The sequence below is a fragment of the Anser cygnoides genome, chromosome 3, assembly GCF_040182565.1.
Source record: "Anser cygnoides isolate HZ-2024a breed goose chromosome 3, Taihu_goose_T2T_genome, whole genome shotgun sequence".
Taxonomy (NCBI): Eukaryota; Metazoa; Chordata; class Aves; order Anseriformes; family Anatidae; genus Anser; species Anser cygnoides.
In genome coordinates, this window is record NC_089875.1 from 85,033,576 (window position 1) to 85,057,115 (window position 23,540).

At 37.7% G+C, this 23,540-nt stretch overlaps 1 protein-coding gene across 1 annotated transcript in view; it reads left to right on the forward strand.

Moving 5' to 3' along the window:
• Positions 1–3,293: 3,293 nt before the first annotated feature.
• Positions 3,294–23,540, forward strand: part of CEP162 (centrosomal protein 162) — a 41,504-nt gene continuing 21,257 nt past the window's right edge. Inside the window, 13 exon segments of the mRNA XM_066994581.1 lie at positions 3,294–3,494; positions 3,982–4,067; positions 4,904–4,986; positions 10,110–10,188; positions 10,191–10,247; positions 14,008–14,118; positions 16,185–16,334; positions 18,856–19,008; positions 19,277–19,463; positions 20,404–20,456; positions 21,491–21,558; positions 22,491–22,518; positions 22,908–23,030. Of these exon segments, the coding sequence (XP_066850682.1) occupies positions 4,924–4,986; positions 10,110–10,188; positions 10,191–10,247; positions 14,008–14,118; positions 16,185–16,334; positions 18,856–19,008; positions 19,277–19,463; positions 20,404–20,456; positions 21,491–21,558; positions 22,491–22,518; positions 22,908–23,030 (1,072 nt within the window). The 5' untranslated portion in view covers positions 3,294–3,494; positions 3,982–4,067; positions 4,904–4,923.

Consider the following 23,540-nt stretch of genomic DNA (forward strand, 5'->3'; position numbering starts at 1 on the left):
AGTGCTGTAGACCATGTCTGCAAACTTACAGAAACCTTGAAATGACCAGCAATGTGACAGCCTAGCTTCCAACTTGCAGCTCAGTTTGAGGGATGCACATACAAAGCAGAAATAAGGTTAGTGAACGGTTTAAGCTGCTGGAGCAATTTAAAACAATACACAGTTTATTTCTCAGCTTGTAGAGAAACTGCATGACGGAAAAGACCTGGGGGATGAGATGCTAAGCTGAGTTCAGGCTAGCTACTGTAACACAGTCCACCGTAAATCTGGCCCTGGGGATTTGAGGACTATGGTTAATCAGCAATGGAGCAATGTCAGATCTGCAGTGACACAAAAGTGAAAGCATTAAAAATATCTTTTAATCTGAAATTATAGTTAGATGAACTATTTTCTAACTAATCCTAATTTAACATTTTTTATTCCTCACAAAGAAATACAGTTCCACATAGGAGAGCATAAGAACATAGAAGAACATAATTCTTCTGTTTTCTATGAAACTCTTACTTTTAAGGACGGCGCTTTTTTTATCTGATGCATATAGTGGAAAGATTTTTATTGCATAGTCGTGTAAGGAAGTATTATCACAGTGGGCATGAACAGAGAATGCAGTTTAAAGAAACTTCTTAATTCACCACTGTTTGTTTGCTTTTCATTCAGTATGAAACTGTTAACCTTTAAAAAAACATAACCAAGAATATGGCTAAATATTTATTATCATAATCTCATATTTCACATATTTGCAAGTTCAGTACTGAAATACTATCTAATGCAATGCCTCAGCCAAAGTGGATGTGGCAGACGTTTTGTTTCCTTTTTATTTGATGTCTTTTTCCTCATCGACATTTATGGACGCTATGAATCTGAAATAAGACATGCAAAAACAAAAGTATGGATATTTTATCCCTTTTAATTTTACCATTAATAATTTGAAATCATTATACTAATATGCAAAGCCTTCTATTTTAGCAATCTGACGTAAAAATGTCTAAGTGTACACATGCCGCATTTAAAAGAGAAACCAGTGACTACAGTGGCAAAATCTGATTCCACACAAGTCAACAAAGGTCTCCCACCAATGTCAGTAGAGCCAGAATTTTACCTTGTAATTTGGGGCTCTATCCAGCAGGATCTATTTCAGAATTTGTGACCACACTTCAGCTTTATTAGCATCACCATGCTAATGGCCAAGTTCCTGGCTGAAATTCATGGCTATTCCTGCTCTCAGTTTTTTAAGCTTCACTGTTAAGAGCTCTACAGAAAACTGCTCCAACTGGATGGCATCAGAAGGAAATGAAAATCTTTTAAGTGGCTATTGTGCATGTCACTTGAATGCACTGGATGACATTTCAACACTAGGCAATGCCTCCTCTCCACAACAGTCATCAAGAGTGGTTTGGTTTTTTTTTCCCCCCCATATGGGCACTGAGGTTTCCAACAGCATTGATCCCTCTGCACATTTTTCTATACTTTGTACAAGCCTCTTTGAACATACTTCTGCAAACAGAAAGGCTTCAAATGTGCAACAGTTTTTAAGCAGCTTGCAGGACGACTGAGCCCTTGATGTGATTATTTGATTATATATGAAGTAACTCTCATGATCGATGAATGATGTCGCGGCTATCACTTTGAAGTTAATAGCAAAATTTGCACTGGCTTAAATGTGAACAGGATCAAGGCGCGCAGCATCAGACTGACATATCTTAATTAATTTCCATATTTCTCTTTAAGTGCTCATGCCTCACTCCATGCCTCTTCATGACATATGAGAGAAAAGAGCAAATGCTGGAAACTGATGTTTTCACCAGCATTAGGCTGTCATGCCTAACAAATCGTTCCAGTGTATTAGTTTATATGGGCATCCTGTCCTTGATCAGCTCCCACATTTCCCATAGACAGCAGCAGAAGTTGCACACAAAGACAAAACAAATGACCCATACTTTGCAAATGGAAATACAATACTCCATCTGCAGACAAAAGGCCTGATTGAAAGAAGTGCTGCAGCACCTTCAGCAGAGTAATTTCTACTGACTTCAATGGAAAACGCACAGCCCATATTTCTTTGCTTCTTTGAATATAAACTATAATTTATACTTGGATAAAACAATCTGGGACATATAAAGGCCATATTGGAAGCACAGTCTTTATCTCTCAAACTAACAGGAAATGAGAGACAGTAATAGAATTTTAACTAGTTTCTCACTTGCGATGAGTACCCAATGCTGGCTGAAGAAAACTTCCTTTCAAAATGTTTTCATTCTAAGTCTGCTCAGCAGAGGATCCAAATGTGAGTGTGTGTGTGTGTGTGTGTGTGTGAACAACGTTCATTTGTATTCTTAAGTGAGCTTGCTTTATTTTGCCATTTACTAAATGCTGGCGTAAAAATTCCTGAAGCAACGTGACTCTCACAACAAACAAAACTGACAGACCCTGGCTGGAGAGCACATGCAGGCACAGACTGCAATTGTTCTGTGGTTATTTGAGAGACAGTGGTCAGGGGAACAGGGGTCATTAATTCCTCTGCATATTTTAAACATTTCCAGAGACGCGCTAAAACGCATTAGAAGCGCAGCAGCCAACATCTAAAGCAGAAACACGAGAAAAACTTCAGGAGGAGATTTTTGGGTAAGAACGAGGAGGGATGCTTTGGGTTTGACCTTTGCGTTAGGGAAAGCGATGTACTTTTAACTCATTTTGTCTTGCTTTGGTGAGGCTGAAGGGGTGCACCCTTCTGAACTTTCAGGGAATCAGTGAATATGCAGAGTTTAAAAGGATCTAGGAGGACCACCGAGTGCTAGTCCTGACCCCAAAGAGGGCACTGTAAGGATTACAGGATGCATTAAAGGGTGCCTCCAAGGGCATCCTCCAGACACCACCGGGCTGGGGGCACAGCTTCTGCTTGCCGGTGGCAACATTTGCCCCGAGCCCTTCTGCGAGCAGGCACGAAGCTGCTCCTCGCCAAGGACCCGCCATAGCTGCCACACGGAAAAAACGAATTCCGCTTTAATTTGTGCGGAGAAAAAAAGGGGAAACAAAGAAGGCACAGAAGGGACAGCAGGCTGCCGGGACTGGCGCAGGTGCGCGGGCAGCTCCTGCGCTATCCTGCCGTGACCCCTCATGGTGGAAGCGGTCAGCGCTGCCGCCGCCAGCCGCGCCTTCCTCCCCTCCCTCCGCCTCCTCCTCCTCCTCCGCCTCCTCCCCGCCCCGCCCCGCCGCGCGCCACGTGACCCTCGCCACGCCCGTAATGGCGGCCGGGTGCCGCCTCCCCTCCTCTCCCCGCCCTCGCGCCCGGCGGGCCGGTACGGTGGCCGGCACGGTTGCCAAGGCAACCGCGGCCAAGCGCGGGCGGCCTAGGCCTAGGCCTAGGCCTCGGCCCCCGCCGCCCTCCCGAGCCTTCCCCACGCCCTGGTGCCCTGCTCCGCGTCCCAGCGCGTACCCCTGCCAGGGGCTGCCCCGGATTTTGTCTCAAAGTCCTTTGCCCGCCTCCAGTTTTAAAGGTATGACGGTAAAGTATATTCGCGAAGGGTTGCGGGCGCGTGTATTCCGTTGTGGAAATCGCCTGCCTTGTCCTTTTGAAAAATAAACTTGTACGTTGTTAGCGTTCAGAGCCGCAGCTTTAAGGGAGACAGAAGTACAAACATACGGGAAGAATCGATTTGCTTCTCTAGCAAAACAAATTAATCATTCTCCATTCGTTTAAGTACTTGGCATTAACAGTTTAACAGTAAACTGTTAACAGCATCCAGTGTTTGCAGTGCCCTTTGATGTAAAAATATAAAAGGATAATGGATTATGTGTGTCGTGAGAGGTTACATTCTTAATCTTCTTACCATCTTTTCAGAGATATTGTCCAAGTGCTTACATAAGGATATCTGATTTAATTCAAAGTCTGGGCAGCCTGCTATAACTGTTTTGTGTTTATTTTATTTTATTTTACTTTATTTCATTTTTATTTTATTTTATTTTATTTTTTAACCGCCAAAGCCGAAGTGTCGGGTGGTCTGCGGATGAATAAGGAGTGAAAGCAGGAAGCAGTTGTCACCACTCACCTGTCAAAACCCATTTACTAGGTAGGTAACAGTCCTGTGTACTGAGAGGGCTCCATTTGGGAGAAGTTTTATTTAATGGTAAAAGCATTTCTGTGAGTGTTGAGCCCTTTTATGTTTATGTAGCTCTTCTCAGCCTGGAGGATGCTAAAGTAGTTTAATACTGCAATGTGTATGCGGTTTTGAAGGTAGCCATATGTGTTGAGCATTGTGATATGCAAAAGCTTTGTAGCATTTTGAGTGTGGGGCATATTTTATACCTGAGAAATCAACAAAGACTTTGGGGAATGGGAGGAGGGCAAGTGCTTTTGGTTTTGTGTTTCGGGGCAGATCAAACTGAATGTCATCCTCTAATCTTGAAGGTTTTTATGTATTTGTTATTTACCGAGCCGTGAACGCAGCAAAGACTGTGAAGAAAAACTTACAATGCCAGATGTCTCCATCTTTAGAGAAGAAACACAGAAAGGAATTAAAAGCCCTTAAAAGGGATGGGAAGTATTAATGCTGTGGATTCTTCAGTTATCGTAGACAGAATTCTTAATTGTAGGTAGCTAAGAGAGATGTCTTTTGAAGAAAAACGTAAAGGTGGTGAAGAGACTTGCAATTTCTTTATCCATCACAATGTAAATGCTGAAGCTGATGTTCTGGAAATTAGTATTTTTATTATATGGAGTCTGAGTAATGCAAATATGTTTGCATTGACTCTCTCATTCAGTTAATAATGTAGATTTGGGTTGGGAGGGGAGAAATTTGACATCTCTCTGGAGATTTTTTTTGCTTACAGCCCTGTGAAAGCAGCAAATCTCTAGGTTACCTCTAATTTTAGAATGCTTTTAATTAACTTTATTTTTATTGTTTAGAAGGTAACATCCAGTTGCAGATGATGGCTCATCGATTTTCAAAAGAAGAACTAGATGAGCAGTTTGAAGAGTTTCTGAAAGAGGTATGTCTCAGAGCAAGGTCACATCCATTTTCTCCATTAAAACACAGAAGAAAAATTGAGTATGAAATAGAAGATGCAGCTGTGCTTCTGTCATGATTCATGTAGCTGTCTTATGAGTGGGTCCTTGCAACGTCATAACTCCATTGCTAAACTGAATTCATACTACTCTGCTGTACTGAAATCAAGAGAGGAGTTTTGAGATTAAATATGAGCATTTTGTCACTGCTAGATTATACATTTAGAAAGAGCTGTTGGTTCTTGCTTTTGTTTCGATATAATTGTGTGTGTGCGTGTGTTATTCTATACTTCAAATTGATATTTAACTGAGTAGAGATAATCAGATCAAAATCTATATGTAGCTGCAAGGTGCATTTTAAGAATGTCCTTATTTTTCTGTGTAATACCTAATTTCACTGAATTTTATTTAAACACTCTTGTTTTAATTGTAACAAAATTAAATATGTTGTAGTGACTGGAAAATTTTAATTTGAATCTTTTAATTGCTCATGGTTCTTGATGTTTCTGCGTATAAGCAAAATCACGCACATCAGTGGATTATGACTTTAGCTAGCAATTATCAGACATGGTCAAAATGTTGTAACTTGGTGTATTTTTCATTGGATAGAGCTTTGCAATTGCAGAGTTTGCTTTCTGGTATATCAGACACACTGTGGTAAGCCTAAGATACAAATACCACACATGTAAGGCCTTTACTGGATGCTACGACAGTATGTAAGTGTAGCTAGCGATTGCAGATATTTTTCTTGGGGTCTTTGTTGTAAGCAACGAATGGTTAAACTGTGGATTTTGTACAATGTAATTACTTGTGAGAAGTTTTATGGAAGCTAGCACCTAAACTTTCACTTCTTACTGTGTAGTGGAGAACTGTAGTAATAGGAGGCTTCTTTTCCATGGAGATTTCAGCTTTTCCAAGTCCCTACTTCTGCCTTGACCATCATGCGGCTGCTTTTACAAACACAATGTAGATGTTACTTAATTGGGCAATACAAAATTGAGAGAATAGAGAACCAATATGCCATCCGAATATTAAGATTCACAAAGATCTTAAAGGTAAATTTTGGCCTTTAATTTCATGATGTAATTGACTTTCTTGAATTCGCTGGAGTTATTAATCTAAGTAAAAATAGAAAAGTAGGATTTGTTTTTCTGTCAAAAATGCTTCTTCTATTGTTATGAAGGCAGTTGCTCTGGGGAGGATAAGAGATTTATTTTTTTTATTTATTTTGCGCATCTGACAAAAGCCTGTATATGACCACTTCTCATATTTTATTCTTCATTTACATGTTCTTCTTGCTCGTCGGTTATTGTCCACATTGAGAACAGTTGAGTTAAAATAATTCAATACAGCTATTTTGTTGTGTTTTTTTTTTTTCTAAGTGGCATTTGGCATGTTTCAGAGAAAGCAACTTTTAACAGCTCATATCTTAAACTTATTTTATCGTTTCAAACTAAAACTGTTTTTAAGCAAGCTTAAACACTTTACACATATATACTGTCAACCTAGTCATTACAAATGTTTTATTTTATGTTTTGCTAGCTAGATACAGACCCAAATAATGACATTATTTATGCTGTTACTTTATATTCATACATCTTCCACTCTGTTCTTCCCTGTGGTATTGTTTTTTTCATAAGAAGTAAGCAGCTTTTTAATGTTAGAAAGATGAGAAACTGATGTGCTCCATTGTTTGAAATGCCTGGCTGTGTAGGTGATGTTTTTTTTGTTGAGAGCACTAAGCAGGAGGCAGTAGCGGGGGCTTTGGGGTTGGAAAGTTTCTTATTAGTTGAAGGAAGACTTGCTGTTGTTTAAGCAAATGTTTCAGGGAAGAAAGGGAGCAGGACATTTTTTCCTTTTATGTAACTCTTGCTTGCAGTTTGTGAAACTACTTTTATTTGGGGAGGATTGTATGCGTGTCTGAGATAAAAACACAAAGTTGAAAGATCGTGGATACAATTGGATGATGCAGGTTTAGTATGTGGATTATACTGAAGAAATCTTTTGATCTATGCAGTGAACTTCAGAAACTGCCAGTGACGTGGATTTTCTAGGCTTCTGTCATTACACAGAAGGAAAGAGAATTACTTCATACAGAATTGGCCTTTTAATAATTCTTCTGCATGATAATACTTACTCCAAACTACTTGTTTATACATACATAGACAACGAAGGCAGAAGAGAAGAATTATGGATGGCAAGAGCTTGTTGTGATCCTTCCACTCGACTTCCACTAGCTTCAGTGTACTTCCCCTACTGTCAATTTAATTTCCTTTAAGTATCGCCTGTCATATTGGTGTAGCTCGTGAGTTTTGCGTGTTGGCTGTGCAGTTCCCATGGGACATGCTATGGAAGTTCTTACACCCAGAGCTTTCATTTATTTGCATTTTTTTGATGATACTTCAAGCAAAACAAGGTTAGAAAAAAGCTGTTACCTGCTTCTAGACTTCTAGGTTGTTTTCTGTTCTACATAATATTCATTTACAACTGAGAAAGAAGACTGGAAAGGCTATGTCATCTTAATTAGGAAATCTGTAGAGTAACACAGAATAGTAATATTTCACATTAAACCATGTGAAATGTTTTGAAAAAACATTTTAAATTTTTTATTAAAAGATCAAATATATTAAGATATTATAATTTGGAGTAGTCTTATTTTCTTGAAAAAAAAGACTTATTTCACGAAATAATTAGGGCAGCTGTTCATGAAAGTGTTCTGGATCCAATCCTGTATTTGCTTATCTACTTTCTTAAATTCCTTCTCCTCTATAGGAGATGGTAAGCTGATTATGTGACATAGTGGTCCTAAGTCTTAAAAATGACTTTGCTTTGATTTAAATTGAGATTAAACAACTTTTTTTTTTTTTTTTTGTTACTGTCTCTGTAACTGAAAGGCTGAGAGGCTCTTTTGTAGGGGTTAGGAAGAAATTGGTACCACTTACTGGTACTGAAAATCCATTACCAGTCCAAAAATTTGATATATATTTTTTTTTTCTTTTAGCAAACAAACAAGAAAAATCTAAGTTTCACTGTTGAGGCTGTTGACCTGTTTGAAAAACACTAGCATTTTTGTGTCAGTATTTCATCTCCCAGCTGCTGCAACTTTACTGTCTGCAGTCGACAAGATGGCTGGACATAGAAAGTTTCCAGAACTTGAGAGCAACATCTGGGAGTTTCAGTTTCTTTAGTTACAATGCTCTAAGGAGTACGAGCATCACTGAAGCACTCTGTTTGCAGAGTAGACGATGCTGTTAGTCATAAAAGAAGCAGCAAGTGACAACAGAGCTTGCATCGAGCACCTGTCAGTACTTGCAGACAGACCTTTGGGGACAATGGCACTAGTACTTTGGTAGTGACTAGTGTAAGGAAGTTGTTATTTATAGGGCATTTATTAAAAATGTAAGACACTTTTGTTCTATGTCACTGAGCCAACATAAAGAAATTGCAGTACATCCTGTTGTCTAACAGTTCCATAATTTGCAAAAATTGTTTTTATTAAACTGCAAGACTTGGGGTACTTAAACTGTGACAGGCATTTAGTTTTTTAAGGTGAAATTTTAAACTCTGAAGATGTTATTGTTCAGAGATATTAATAAGATTTTTTTTTTCTTAAATGGTGCTTTGTGATGATTGGTGTTTTATGAATATTCTGTTAGGCACATATAAATTGAAGCATTGGATATCAAGTAAAAGTAGCCTTTTATGGCAATGCTTTTTATGCAATAGGAGTCGGGCAGTGGACTACGGAGGAACGTTTTAATAAAACATCCTGTTGCATTTTACGTACTCAGCATGCACAATCCTGTTGCTTCTAGTATTCTGTTTGTACTGTCACGTTTTCTTATTTGTGACAAGTATAAAACTGAAGCTTTTGAAATCTTCCTGTATGATGTATTCCATATGTGAATTCTTTGCATCCTATGTTTCACGGGTTTTGCTAACTCTATTACTGTATTCTTTAAGTCTCTTCAAGACAATTGATTTCAAAAGCTAGGGCTAAAATAAATACATAAATAAAAATAAACAGTATGCCAAACCGCTTAACCCTGTGCTTACTGAATTTAAGCACGGGGACTTTGTAACACGTAAGCTTGCAGTGCACTTGCTTGATTCTTTTAATCAAAGAGGGAGCCTCTTTGGTGGTGGTAGTGTAGGTAGAGAACATGGGATTCTGCCAAGGAAGGAGAAAGGCTGGAAATGTCATGTTTCCTGTGTAGTTCTTAACTGTTCTTAAGTTATATTTCCTACACAAATATATTTCCTTGTTCAGTGTCTGGACAGCTAGCTAACTGGGGCTCTGATACCACTATAAGCCACAGAGAGCTATACTAAAAGAGATTTTCTTTAACAAGTTGTATCGCTTAAGAAAAGTGCTGTTGTTTTATGAAGGGTTTGTAGGTCTTTTCCCGTTACTGTTTTGTAACTAAATTCCTAGCCTTTCTTCTCCATATCATAGCCTTTTCTTCTCCACTGAATTAAGCCATCAGTCAAATCAGTATAGGTAACTAAAAAAATACATAGCAAAGCTTAATACATTGAGTCAGGTAGAAAGGGATTTGGTGTTTCCATTCATTTCCATGAATACATAATACAAAGTGAGCTTCTGAAATCTGTTTCTGGATTGTTTCTGGATGTTTCTGGGAGCTAGAAAGTTGCTTGTGAAGGTTCACTTTTAGAATATAAATAACGTTGCTTGTATAAAAAGCCTGGCCAAGCAAAACAGCTTGTATGCTACTTTATTTTTTCTTTAATCTTTAGGGATGTAGGCAGGATTTTGTCTGGTTGTTATATGTTGTAACTAATTGAAAAAGGAGGTGATTATACTGTTCTTTCGAACATAAACTCCACAAAGCAGATAACTTTTAACACTTTAAATTCTGGCAGTGGTGTTACACTATAATCTCCAGTATTGCTCCACATGAATATAGTTACTGTCTGTTACTCATTCTTTTCATGCATATACAAAAAAAGCAGATGGGAGGAGTAAAGACAGACATCTGAACCCACAAGTTCAAGAACTGAGTGGCTGAAATACAATTAAACAATGTTAAACGGTTAATGAGAAAAAGTAAAAGCTAACTTTAATCTAGTATGTGATTTGATTCAGTCTCTTTCAGATGATTCACTTGGAAATTCAAAAAAAAAGTCCAGCATTCTTGAGACGTTGGGACAGCCTAGAAAAAAGAAATGAAGAAAAAGGATTCAGTGCCGTGGTGGATATCTGAGGAAGATTCAGATGATGGTGGTAAATAATGTTGTTCTGCAGTTTTTTGGCCACAGGGTGTCAGGCTAGTTCTTTCCCTTCACGCAGGCTTGGTTTCAGATGATGTCAGTGCAACTCAAATACTGTAGAACATTACAGTGCAAGTTTGCAAAGGATAAAACTCAAATGTAATTGTATTTTTTAAGAGAGATCATATTCAAGCTGTGAGCAAGCCTTCTGCTGTTTTTTTTTTTTTTTTTGTGTAGCTTTCAGGTTACTAAAACTTGTAAAGAGTAAATACAGAGAGTAAGGTAATTAGAAAATGTAACTTATGAATTCTACTGAAATATTTGTAGTTATGTTTCGTAACCAACCTGTTCTTATACTGATGGTTTAACAACAGCAGCTGATTCAAAAACGTCTGCTGTCAGTATTTCCCTTACCATAAACATGGCTCAAGGAGAAAAGGGCTGTGATAACACAGTCACTAGTTCAGTATTTACTAAGTCATGTAGTTAGGGAGGGAAGTGTATTATATGCAAGCTTTCCACCTCTGAATTTCCATTCCTTCATTGTTTTCCTATTTGGTAGCAGACCCTAGGGGTAGTTAGTTTCCACAGGGCGATTGTCTCTTCTTCTTGTAATAATCACTGTCCTCTTATTTTCATGATTTGTGTAGCTTGTAACGGAGCTTAACAGAAAATCCCAGAAATCAGGTTTTCATATGATGAAGCTAAGGTACTACTGGTAGTCTCTGATTTTCAGAATATCTCTGTCCTGTTAGTGTTGTTATAGTTCATGTCAAATCTTAGTCAGAAATTGTGCCATTTAGGCACAACCATTAATGGATGTTGTCTGGACTCATGTGTCCTTGGCTTTTAAGATGTTGCTGGAGATCTCCAATGGACATGAGAAAACTCCTATCAGTCAGTGCAGGTAGTTATGAAATATTATGATTTCCTTACTGCTTTTCAAAAAAATCCTGAAGAACAGTGTGGGCATAGCACGAGAATTAAGCAGTTAGCATGACCTCATTTCTCAATGTTTTTTCAGTGAAAATTTTCAGGGGTCTTCAGAAGTTCATCATTCTTCCATGATTTTTTCTGAGATGCTTGAGTCAACCCATAAAGCGCTTTGATGATTCTCCTGCTACTTCAACCAGAAATACTGGAATAGGTACCTAAAGGGCAGCCTAATTAGAATTTTTGGAGAACAGTTCTTATATGGGTTAAGTGCAAAGTAGAACCAGAAGTAATGTGATGATATCAGGTGGTTCCTGTCCAGACCAATTCAATGGTTTTTATTTTTTAAGCTAAGAATATCTTTTCAGCCCTGCAGTTTAACTAGAGGAAAAGCAACTAGAACTGAAACGTGCTTGATCTTCATTTATTGACATATGAAATATAAATAAATTTCTAGTAAACTTGTTAAGGTCTTGTATTGGGTTTATGTGGCAAGGTTTTGGTAGCAGGGGGGTGTAGGGGTGGCCTCTGTGAGCAGAGCCCAGCAGCTGCCCCATGTCAGATCAGAGCCAGCTCCAGCCACCTGCAAAAGGGACTTGCTGCTGGCCACAGCCGAGACAAGGAGCAATGTTCATTGGGTCTCTGGCAGATTTAAGGAAGGGAAAAAACCTGCTGTATGACAGCAGCTGGGAGTGAGGAGTGAGAACCAACCCTGCAGACCTCAGGGTCAGTGCAGCAGGAGGGCAGGAGGTACTCCAGGCGCACAGCAGCAGTTCCCCTGCGGCCTGTGGAGAGGCCCCTGGTGGAGCAGGCTGTCCCCCTGCAGCCCACGGGTCCCACACGGAGCAGATCTCCACGCTGCAGCCCGTGGAGGAGCCCCCGGTGGAGCAGGTGGATGTGGCCTGGAGGAGGCTGCGGCCCATGGAGAGCCCCCGCAGGAGCAGGCCCCGGGCCGGAGCTGCAGCCCGTGGAGAGGAGCCCACACAGGAGCAGGGGGTCTGGGGGGAGCTGCCGCCCGTGGGGGACCCGTGCTGGAGCAGTTTGCTCCTGGGGGAGGATGGACCCCGTGGTACGGAGCCGTATGGAAGCAGTTCTTGAAGAGCTGCTGCCTGTGGGCAGCCCCCGCAGGCTCAGTTCGGGCAGGACGGCATCCCGTGGGAGGGACCCCGCATGGAGCAGGGGACAAGAGGGACTGTGAAGGAGAGGTGGAGAAGTAGCATCGGGGACTGACTGCAGCCTCCATTCCCTGCTGCTCTGGGGGCGGGAGGTGGAAGAGGGTGGATGGGGAGAAGGTGTTTTTAGTTTGTTTGTAGTTTCTCACTGCTCTAGCTTGTTAGTAGTAGGTAATAATAAATTATATTAATCTTCCTATGCTGAGTCTGTTTTGCCCGTGACAATAGTTGCTGAATGATCTCACTGTCCTTATCTCAACCCTTGAGCCTTTTCCATCATACTTTCTCCCACTTTTCCTTGGAGGAGGGGGAGTGAGAGTGGTTGTGGTGGAGCTTAGTTGACCATCAGGGTAAAAGCATCACAGATATCTTAAAACAAACTTATCTTTTAATGTGAAAATATGTAGAAGGTAAATCTACCCAGTTTTGCAAGCATGGATTCAATTTACCCATGAAAGAAGTGAGATTGTTCATATTCATACTCTTCCTGAGGGACTGATATGCTTCTAGAACTGCTCCTTTTTTTCCTTTCTCTGTCTCTCTTTGTGTTGCACGCTTCTGTGCTTCCATCAAATACAATTTTGCTAGGTCTAATATTCTTCAGTAGATGTGTGTTATGAATTATGTTCCTCTCGTGTATTAATAATGGATGAAGGCACAGCAGCATTGCAACATAAGTTACTGCAAGGGATGAAATGAGGAGAAGAAGGTGATCTAGTTTTGTAGCTTTTTGTAAGGTTATTAAATGTGCCGTAAATAGCAAAATAATTGTCCTGCTGAAGAAATAGTAATATTGCTCTGATGACAACAAATATGGAAGTAAGCTGAGTTTAACTTCTCAGAAGTGTAAATTTAGCATTTTTCAAAACTTTGTGCAGTTCCTTGTGAATTCTCATAAGCTTGAACCTCCATGTTGTTTTGCAGATAAGACTCTTATTAACAGGCTGTCAGGTAGTATAATTATTATTCTCTAAGTGTTTTGTTATCGTGAATTAACATTATGTAAATGTATGAATCTCACCTCCACCCCCAGTGCAGCATTACAAATACGTGAGCTAGCTCCATATGAGTTGATGCGTTTGAATGGCACCATGGAGAGAGATTGTGATATTAATGAAGTGCAAAGTCTAGCTAATTAGCTTGAGCTATGCACCACGGTGATAAACGTTTTCCAGTTTGGGGTTTTCATTTTGAGCTGCTTTAGTATCTATACCATGCTTTCCTGAAAGACATGAGACAGGTGACTGGAGGACTATATATTTCTGCAAGTATTTGTTGTGTGAATGTTTTTTCCAAGGCGTCTCATTGCCAAAGTGTTGGGAAATAGGTAGCAATTTGCACTAATGACCTCTTTTCACTTGGTTTTGTAGGCTAATGGTAAACAGTGTAAACTACTTCTGTTCTTTTGGCTAAGCATAGTAAAGTACATTTTAAAATAACTCTGCTTATTATTCTAGGCACGTTTGAACTCTGTTCTTCAGCTTTAAGCTGAAATGTGTAAATTATGATTCAAGATACGGTCTTCCATATTTGACAGGTTAAAGACATATCTCTAACTAATCTGATGTCTACTTGTTTTTGCCATTTAAATGATAAAGAGAAATTGGGTTATAATAACTCCTGTCCTGTCTTGCTTGCCTGTCTATTCTTGCTGTTTGTCTTCTCAAGATTTTCAAACAAGATTTGTTAAAGTGAGAAAAGAGAAGAAAAGGATGGAAAGCCATGCTGAAGTAGTGGAAAACAATGAAAAACAGATTCCACATTCAGATTTCCAGTCTGGTATTTGATTAAATATGTTTTGTTCAGTTTATTCAATATCAGCCTTATATTACTAGTACATTTCCTGTAGAAAATCCTTTGTAAATAGTCCTTTTGACCTAGTTTTCTCATGAAAGCAAGCTGCCACTTAATTTGTTTGTCATTTCCCAAAGAAACCAACAAATGTGTGAACTTTTGCTTAATTGTTGTTACATCATTGATCACTGTACCTAGCGATGTAGGTAGGCAGTCAGTATTGAATGTAAGCAAATGCAGGAGGAAAATAACCTTGAAAGTCAGTATCAAAGATCGGTATAGTTAATAAACAGAAAATATCTTTTCTGTATTTCCTATTCAAGAAATATTAATATTCAGTGTTCTATTTGTTGAAGCTGAAAAACTCCAGTCAGATAAGTATTAATATTATTTTCCCTCTGCTGTGCATGCTGCCTCTGAAATGGAAACAGTGCAGTTGGTATCGTAATGACAAATTAGGTTATTTAATCTGAGGGATTATTTTAGTCAACGTAATTTCAGATTCAGCCGTCTATATGAAGTAACTATTAATGCTATCTGAGAAGAAACTCCAATAATAATTAAGAACTATAATTGTTGCTCTATGAAACACTTTTGTGTAAAGTATAGTAGCAATTAACTTGATATATATATATATATACTACGCTAAATGTAGCTTTGATGTTGAATTCAAACAGATTCAATAATATTTTGGAGATCCATGACAAAGAAATATTTGGCAGTTGATCCTGTTTGTGACTACGAAGTCTATAGATCATTTTCCTTATGGTAGATTTCTAGAGTGTATGTCCTGTTTTCATAAGCCTCCTTTGTGCAAAATAGCTATAAAGCATCTCGGTCTGGGATAAAAACATTAAAATTGACTGTCTCAAATTAAGCTTAACATTTGAAATGTGAGCAATAGAAGAAGTTTGACAGTTATGTCAAATTACCATTTTAAAAGGCACAGGTGTTTGCATTATTTACAACTGAAGGCATGCTGTCAACATTTTTGGTGTTTCTGTAGATGTGGGAGAATGAAGGTAGAGAAGTGATGCCTCATTAGTGGTCTTGGCCATCAGTCAGGGGAATAAAGGACCCATATATTGTATCTGCAAGGGTTTTAGAGCTTTTTCTTTTGACTTTAGCCTGCATCTGTCATACGTTTATCTTCCTTTAATCATCTTGCATATTTCTGAGTTCTACGAGCTTCTGGTCAGATCTCCTCATAGTCCTCCTGTTTGTAGACAACAAGAGTGCTTGACCAGATCCCCTAGGCAGCCTTTGCTCTCTCATGTGTCAAGGTAAATTTGAACAATCTGTAACTAAGAATTTTCTCTGAATTAGCCAGTTTAGGAGCACCCTACCGCCCCTACAAAGCACATACAGAAACACACATGCTTGATGGTTTGGACAAGTCTCACGCAGTGCATCTGTCTAGTCTAGGGTAATATAAAGTGTATAGTTTGACTATCATCTAAGTCTCATGAGAGAGCACAGTTTTCAGCAATGGTACTGTTATCTAAAATTTAATTAGTGGTAAAGTGAATAGGTGTTTGGTTTTATTGACCACTAAGCAAGTCCTCACAGGGGTTTAAATAGGCAATATGCAGTTCTTGTAACTGCCAGTGATAAAGGCAGTAGTAATTCACATCTTGCCTATGTTTTTCTGCTTTTCTTTGAACTGATCTAGATGCTTTCTTTCAAAACCTATAGTACAAAACTTCTTTTATTGTTGAATTAGTTTTCTTAGTTTTCTTTTTCTATGTTTTCAGTTAGTATATACATTGAGCAACAATAGAACAATGTATTTGAATGCAAGGTGTATATGGAGTAAGAACTAATTAGTAATTTTTCTTTTAAAAATTAAAGGAAAAAAATTAGTGTTAGCATTCTTAAATGCATAACTTGTTAGTTTTTATTTATAGCTGCAAAATTTTAGATAATTCAACAAGAAAATGAATTACATTATTTTTTCGGAATTGGCAATCAGAATACTCACACCCTATTTTTCTCTTTATTCCCTGTCCATTGTATATTAAAATTCGTAAATGTTTGTGTACACCTAAAAGTAGTTCCCCCTAAACCTTCTTCCAGTGCATCTCGGAGCAAGGCTTTGTCTAAATTCCAAATGCTGGAAAAATTTCATAAGGACAAGAAAGATTCGTATTTAAACAAAGAAGAAGAAAGCATCGCTTCTGACAGTCCAGACAATTTGGAGGGTAACAAAATTACTGTGTTTTATATGATATCAAAAAGAAAATTGCTCAATTCTGTAAGTCATGGTCAAATTACAAATAACAGAAGTAAGTGTTTGTCATCATATCTAGGTTTAAGCCCTGCGTATTTATGTTCTTAAAGTTTTTTCTGCAGGTGTGATAAAATATTTTTCTAAGTGAAATTCAGGTTCTTACTTTAATTTATTGTAAGGGGCAGTATACCACGTATCATGAGTCTTACAAAATATTGCAAGAATTAACAGTGTAAGGCTATGACTAGTAAAATGAAACTGCTGCTCAAGAAATCATTTTCACAAGAAATAAAAATGCCCCCCCATCACCCTTGCAAGTCCCTCAGAAATCGATAAGACTATTCAAACAGTCAAAAAACACAGTGAAAACATAAACTTTGAAAACCATCCAAGTTGATGTTGTTTTTTTCCAAGTTCAATAGGTTTCTCAGAGTTCAGATTGTGTAGGGCTAGTAAAAAGATGTTCTTGCCTTCAGCAGCAACAGTAGCATCCCCTTGTAATCTGGTGCACATATCTGGGAATTGGGAGTGGCTGAGTTATAAACCTCAGTGGCTGTAAAACAGCATTTGATTTTCAGATTATAGTTGGAAAGTGCTTTTTAAAAAGCTCAGGTCAAATTTGAACGGGAAAATTACTTGAATATTATCAGTTAAAAAAATTGTGAAAACTTCAAGAGCAGTGCAAGTCTGTCAGTTTATTGAGCTTGAGATAATTAAAATAAAATTAAGGAAAATGTTTTGGTTTTTATTATTTTGTTTCATTAAAAATTGAGATTGCAGTTAATCTAAAGTTAATCTAAATGCTAAAGCAAAAAATTTGTGATCCAGCTGAAAACAGACTCCCATTTGCTGTCTTGATAGCTAGAACAAAGTGCCCATCTGGGTAAATCACTTTAAATTACTGCATTTAGCTATCAGAGAAATGGACTATTCATGTTTTTTTTTTAGCTTCTGTACAGCACAATGAGTTTTTCATTTCCTAGTTTTCAATGTAGTAGCAAATAGGTTTTGTTTAGGTAGTAACTGTATAGAGGTGGAGCTTGGCCTTAAGTTAGTCTCCAACATCTATTTGTAGCATGCAAGGTAAGTCAGAGCTCTGTATCAGGGAGGGAACCAAAGTTAGGTACAGGAATGGAAGTCATTTGCAAGATGTAAAATCACATGTATTTAGCCTCCCAGTAAAACATGTAAGGGGACTTTGTCATTGCAACTCAAGGAAAAATACTGTACTACTACTTAACAAGAAGGCTCTTAAAATCAGAATGCACGTGCTAAGGGCTGGCCATTAGGGAAGGAAAAGATGTTCAGACTTCTTTTTCCCCCCCCTTTTTCTCCCCTTCCTCCCCTCTTTGCCTCACTCTGGTACATTTTCAGTATTGAAGGGAGGGGGTTCTCCATTGTCATTATATAGGCAAGTATGGCATTTGTTTAAAGGAACTTAGTTGGACTTGTATATTACAAGGACAGAATAACAGCCTAGAGCTGATGCACTTGATCAGCACATGGGAGACAGGTTTAGTGTTCTTGATGTGCAGGGTTATTGAGGTATGCCTCTCCTGCAGTCCCCTGCCAACAGGAAATGAGCTTTTGTCAGTGTCTTCACCCCTCCTGGTACATTCAGTACAAGCACACAGCTACAGTCTAAACATCCTTTGGAAAGACAGAATAAATTCTGAGTTTATTTTTGCTGACTGAGATTCATTTTGGAAAAGACAGACGTGGTAACAATCCAAGCATAAAAGTGGATGTTGCAGGGGGAGGCAGAAGGGACTTAGTACAGCTTATTTAAGTAGTAATTTACTGCAATATTTGGCTTTTGGTTTTTGGTAAGGAAGTAGGTACAGCAGCATTCTGTTTGAGAGCAGAATTCGCACATAAAGTTAGTGAACTGCCTTCGCAATAATTAAGTTACAGTAAGGAGAGCAACTGCATATTGCAGTTACAAAAGCACACAGAATGGAAGAACTATGTGTTTGTCAGCAACCTCTAAGTTTGGTTACTTTTTTTTTTCCCCCTAAAGCGTTTAATTTGCAACAAATGAAATGTAGCTGTTCAGCCAATGGCTACAAATTTTAGAAGTCTGGTGCTTTCTCGGGGATAATTAATCAAACATAATTAATAGATTTTCAACAAGGAAGTGTTAGTTTCTCTGTTCTTTTAACAACAACAACAAAAAAAAAAGTTAATTGTTCTCCAATTGTTCTCCATGAGTAGTGTTACAGGAAGTCGATAACAGTTGTTACATTTATCCCATGCTGAACTTTAGGCTTGGGCCTAAATATGTAGGATGGGAAGAAAATGTTTATAATAGGCCAGTTAACTCTAAACAAGGTTTTACATATCATAACAGAAACAGAGGTTAGAAGAACACAATTTGTAAGATTGTGCATCTTTGCAGTTGCAACAAGATCAAAAAAGGTGGTTCTGGAACACGACTGAAGTGTCATACAAACAGTTTCTAGGTGGTAGTAATATTGCAGCTTCCTTCCTAGGAATGCTTGGATCAAGTGGAAGCATTGTCAAGATACAGAACGCTTTGCAGCTGATGGGAGGAACTGATGAGAATACGCACACAGAAAAGATGCCTCTTCAGACAAGTAATGGGATCGCTGTCTCCTTAAGTAGAGACAGCCTGGAGACAAATGGTGAGAACTGAGAGTGCAACCACTTCAGGAAGTTAGCTAGATCTAAACCTAAATTATTATTACAAAATGTCCTCTAATTTATTGCAAGTTGAGATTCTTCACTTCTCAGCTGAAGCTTATGGATTGAAAGTTCCTTATATTAATTTGTGATAATTTGATACCGTTAATAGTTTGTAAGTCTGTCTATAGTTGTAGTTAACTGTTATGACTATTATGTGTAGTCATAGAGTGCCAACACAGTTAGTTTATTCTGTTTTCTCAAATTTAGATTCAGTGGTAGCCTCTGGGCCTAATCAAAGTATCACAGGAGTTGGATTGGATACCCTGGAAGAACAAGAAGAAAAAGAGGTCTTTTTTGCCAAACTCGAACAGGAAGCTTCATCAACTATTGATTATTCAAGATTAAATAAAGAGCTGGATTCCAATGATTCTGTAATACTAGCACCATTTGTTCGGTAATTTAGAGGGAAGAAAAGTTGCAGACTATACTAGTGGGCACATATGACCTGGGCGTCTGAATACCACATTTGGGTATCCGTGAGACAAGATCCTGTATGTTTTTCTGGGTGTGGATGGGTTTTGTTTTTGTTGTTGGTTTGCTTTTTTTTTTTTTAAAGACAAAGAAAGTGGGTTTAATAAATAAAGAAGTAAGGCAAGAGCGTGGCTAGGTGATGAATGAACATAGCTACATCATGTTTGTACAACACAATAGTTACAAGTTGATTTAATGTTCTTAACTGTAAGGTGTAGCTAAATGACAAGAGTTAACAACTGATAGTAACTAGGTAGTAGACCAAAAAATATTCTGTTTCCCCCTTGGATGAATATGGAGGAAAGACAGACTAGGGAAATCCATTTATAATCAGTAATGTGAAAACAAGTTCAAATATCTGTGAGAATAATGGAGGAACAGGCAGTTCAGTCTGCATTCATTAAAAATATTAAGTGTAAACATCCAATGTGAGAACAGCTGGAGAGTCAGAGTTCTGGAGAGTTTTAAGCAAGAAAGGGGAAAGAGATGATTTTTTTGTGTTGCTAATGCAGAATGAAAAGGTCAGAACAGGAAGGAAGCCTGATGATAAATGTTTGTGTGAGAATCTGGTGTAGATGTTGGAGGGAATGGAGAAAGGAGGTGATTTTAAGAGTTAGATTGAGAATTTTAAGTATGGAGATATATTTATTTCCATTTCCATCATATTGTATGATAAACATACATATTTATTTTAATAAGTACTGACATTTACCTGACTTTCTTACCTATGATTTGATATGATGGAGAAATTCAGGTTTCTGGTACTTCTTACAATTAGCAATAAATGTGAAGTTTTATGAGTTAAAAAATGTATTTATTTACTCTCCAAGAAGAGACAGTAAATTTTTCATTTTGTTTCTCAGAAATGAAGAAAGTAAAAAAGGAGAAGAGGAAGCTGCACATGAAGAGAAATCTGGTAATACTATCAAGCTGTTCATTTGAAGATTTTTTTTTTTAAGTGCATGTGCTATGAATTGCAATAACCTCATTAAGCAATAACAGAAATAAATTTGTGGATTAGTGCTCCTGTTCAGATGCAAAGTCTTCAGAAGACTTCATAGCAGGGCATCAGAGGATGCCTTGTGCTTTTTATTTTGATTTGGATTTTTAATCTATTGCGACCAAAACGTATGAGACGGGAGGGGAAAAAAAAAAAAAAAAAAAAAAAAAACAGAGAAAAAGGAAGAGAAAAAAAGGGGAAAAGAGTTCTGCCTATCAAAAACTGATTTAAAAAAAAAAAAAGACCCTGATCTTGAAATACCCCTTAACATTTGAGTTACTCCAGTGTTTCAAGTGTCATCTTCTGTATTTTTGTTCTGTCTTTTCCTGCCTGAGCTTGATCTCTGTAATTTGCAGTATTACTCTTACCTGATCTTTTTTTTCCAAGTTTCCATGCTATACTCCTTCCATACTACTTGTCTTTCTGTATTCGTATTTCATTTGCCTTCTTTATTTCACTCTTCATTCCTAATATATGATAAAGATTTAGCTGAAGTTTTGAGGGATACTGAGCTTGAATTTCCCAAATATAGAGAGGCCATATTTGTAAATCACAGGAAATTTCTTCAGAAATATGATTGATCAATAGATCGCAGATCATGGTAGGTGTCGCAGAAATACTATAGCAACTTTGTAGCTTTGCATCATTTCACCCTAAAGTGAGAGAAAATGATTGAATAAAAACGGTCAATTCAAGTAGGTCACAAGGTGACAGAGTTAATTTACATCTGTCATACAACAAACTTCATTTGTATTTGGAGATATTATGTGTGACTTTTACTGTAGTTTTTCTACTATACACAGTATCAAAAACTTTCTGTTTTTGTGTAACAAGTAATAGTGGTAGTAGCTGTTCTTAGCTGAGAGATTGGGACAGAGGAAATAGCTTTTCCCATACTGCTTTATCTTTCCTGAATATTGCATTTGTTTGATGTTTATTTTACTCTTCAGGCAGCTACAGTGAAGATTTTGAAGAAGAAACAGATGCTAATCCTGGCTTTAAGGCTGAAGGAAATCAGGTAAATCAAAATATGATGTCAGGAGTGAAAGTGTTTAAGACAAATATAACTTTGCAAATGTTTATATTCCTTTCATGAACTGTAAAATCTCTCCAATGTATAACTGTGAATATACTAAACCCTTGTATTATATGTACTGTCTGAAAGAATATAATGATCCTAGGACTATATTGTTTTATTGAGGATATACACTTCCCTGTAATGTATCACTAAGCATTAAGTTCTTCACAGGGTTGCCTACCTATTCCTCCTCTGAATTAAGAGGAGCTCTGCTTAGAGCCTCAGCCTCAGGACGAACAGTGATTAATTTCTCCCGTGGAGCTATTAAAGTGGTGTCTATGCTAGCAAGTGACTGAGACCAAAAGAAGCAGATCTGTATGGAGAAGCAGTTCGGACAGAGAACGCAAAATCTACACGGCTTTGGGAATATTGCTATCAACCTGCTTCGTCAGGTCTTTTGAGATGGAGCATGTGTGGCTGGACCACACCAGGTGCATTCCTGGAGCATGCCTTCTGGTTTCGATTTTTAGGAAAGGAGTCTATAGAGCACTGTGTTCATCTATAGTAGATAATTTGTAGTTCTTTTTAAGTTTATTGGAGTAATATTTCTAAGAAATGTTTGAAAACAAATAGAATGGAACTGTAATATACTTACTGCTACATTATTTTATATTCTGAAATTACAGTAGAAGACAACCAGGAAGGTGTAAATATCTTATTTCATTTATGCAGAGTATCATTTAGTTCCCAGTCACTTACAAGAGGGTTTTTAGAGTACAGGGTGTTGAAAGAGGAGAGCTTTAGAAAAGTGCACATGCTTGGAACATGAAGAACTGCTTTAGTTCTTAGGTTTTGGGCCAGCTTTTAAAGTTTGTCCAGATTTTTTTCATGAAATTCCAAACGTAATATTTTCATTTGTTTATTCTTCACAGGAACCAAACACTGGCATGCTGGCTAAAGGTAAGATACAAAATTTCATCAGTAGAAGAATATTAAATGTACCTTTTTGATACTTTTTCATCTGATTGTATTACTTGGATTTTTTATTTTTTTTTTACTTAATTTGGTTGTGTTCTACTGGAAGTCTGTTGGACTGAAATGATTAAAAATAAATCTACGTGTTAGCACTTCAAAGTAATTACTAATTTATTTTTTTATTTTACTAGACAGTATTTTTGATGCTTATATTTAGAGTTACTAATATTAATGGCATTATAATAATCTATATGGCTGCTTTTTTGGCACATTTAGAGCATCAAGATAAGCTTTGGTGTACTCCTAATTCCAGCGTAGATGGACTATGAATAAGAGAACTGTGTTTTCTTTAACGTTTATCTTCTTCGTTTTAGTTGTGTTACTTGATTCACAAGATTCAACTACAGAACTTCAAAAGACTGTTGAAACATCAGATGTAGCACTAGGTGAACATTATCTGCCTCAAGAAGTTAGTGGAATTGAAATGAAAGAAACAGGTAAAGATTTTTATTTATTTTAAGCAAACAGATAGTTATGGAGTCTTCATTTGTTCTTAAGTTGCCAGTGAACATGACGCCCTTGGCTTTTATTAACGTATCTTGAGAAGAGAAGGAATTATCTCAGTAAAAAGGTGTCTTTTTAGCATAAACACACCTTTTTACCCTTGGTTACTGTAAAGTTGCTGTTGACATTGCAGTCTGATTTAAATACAATCTCTTTTAGTTATTCACCAGCTAAAATTCTGCTTTGGCAGTGTTCAACAATAAAATACACTGTTGTACAAAGCTCTGTAAGAGATTGTACCTAGCTGATAACCAGAGTATGGCTCTGATGGCATCTGTTAAAACTGTTGTTTCACATACACTGTTAGCTTTAGTAATGAGACAATAGTGGGGGTAGGGCTGGGAAAGGTATGCAAACTGTAGATAAGGCTATTTAGCTCATACTAATTAACTTGGTAACTGTTTATTTTTGTAGCAGAAATGAGACTTCTTTAGTTTTTCCGT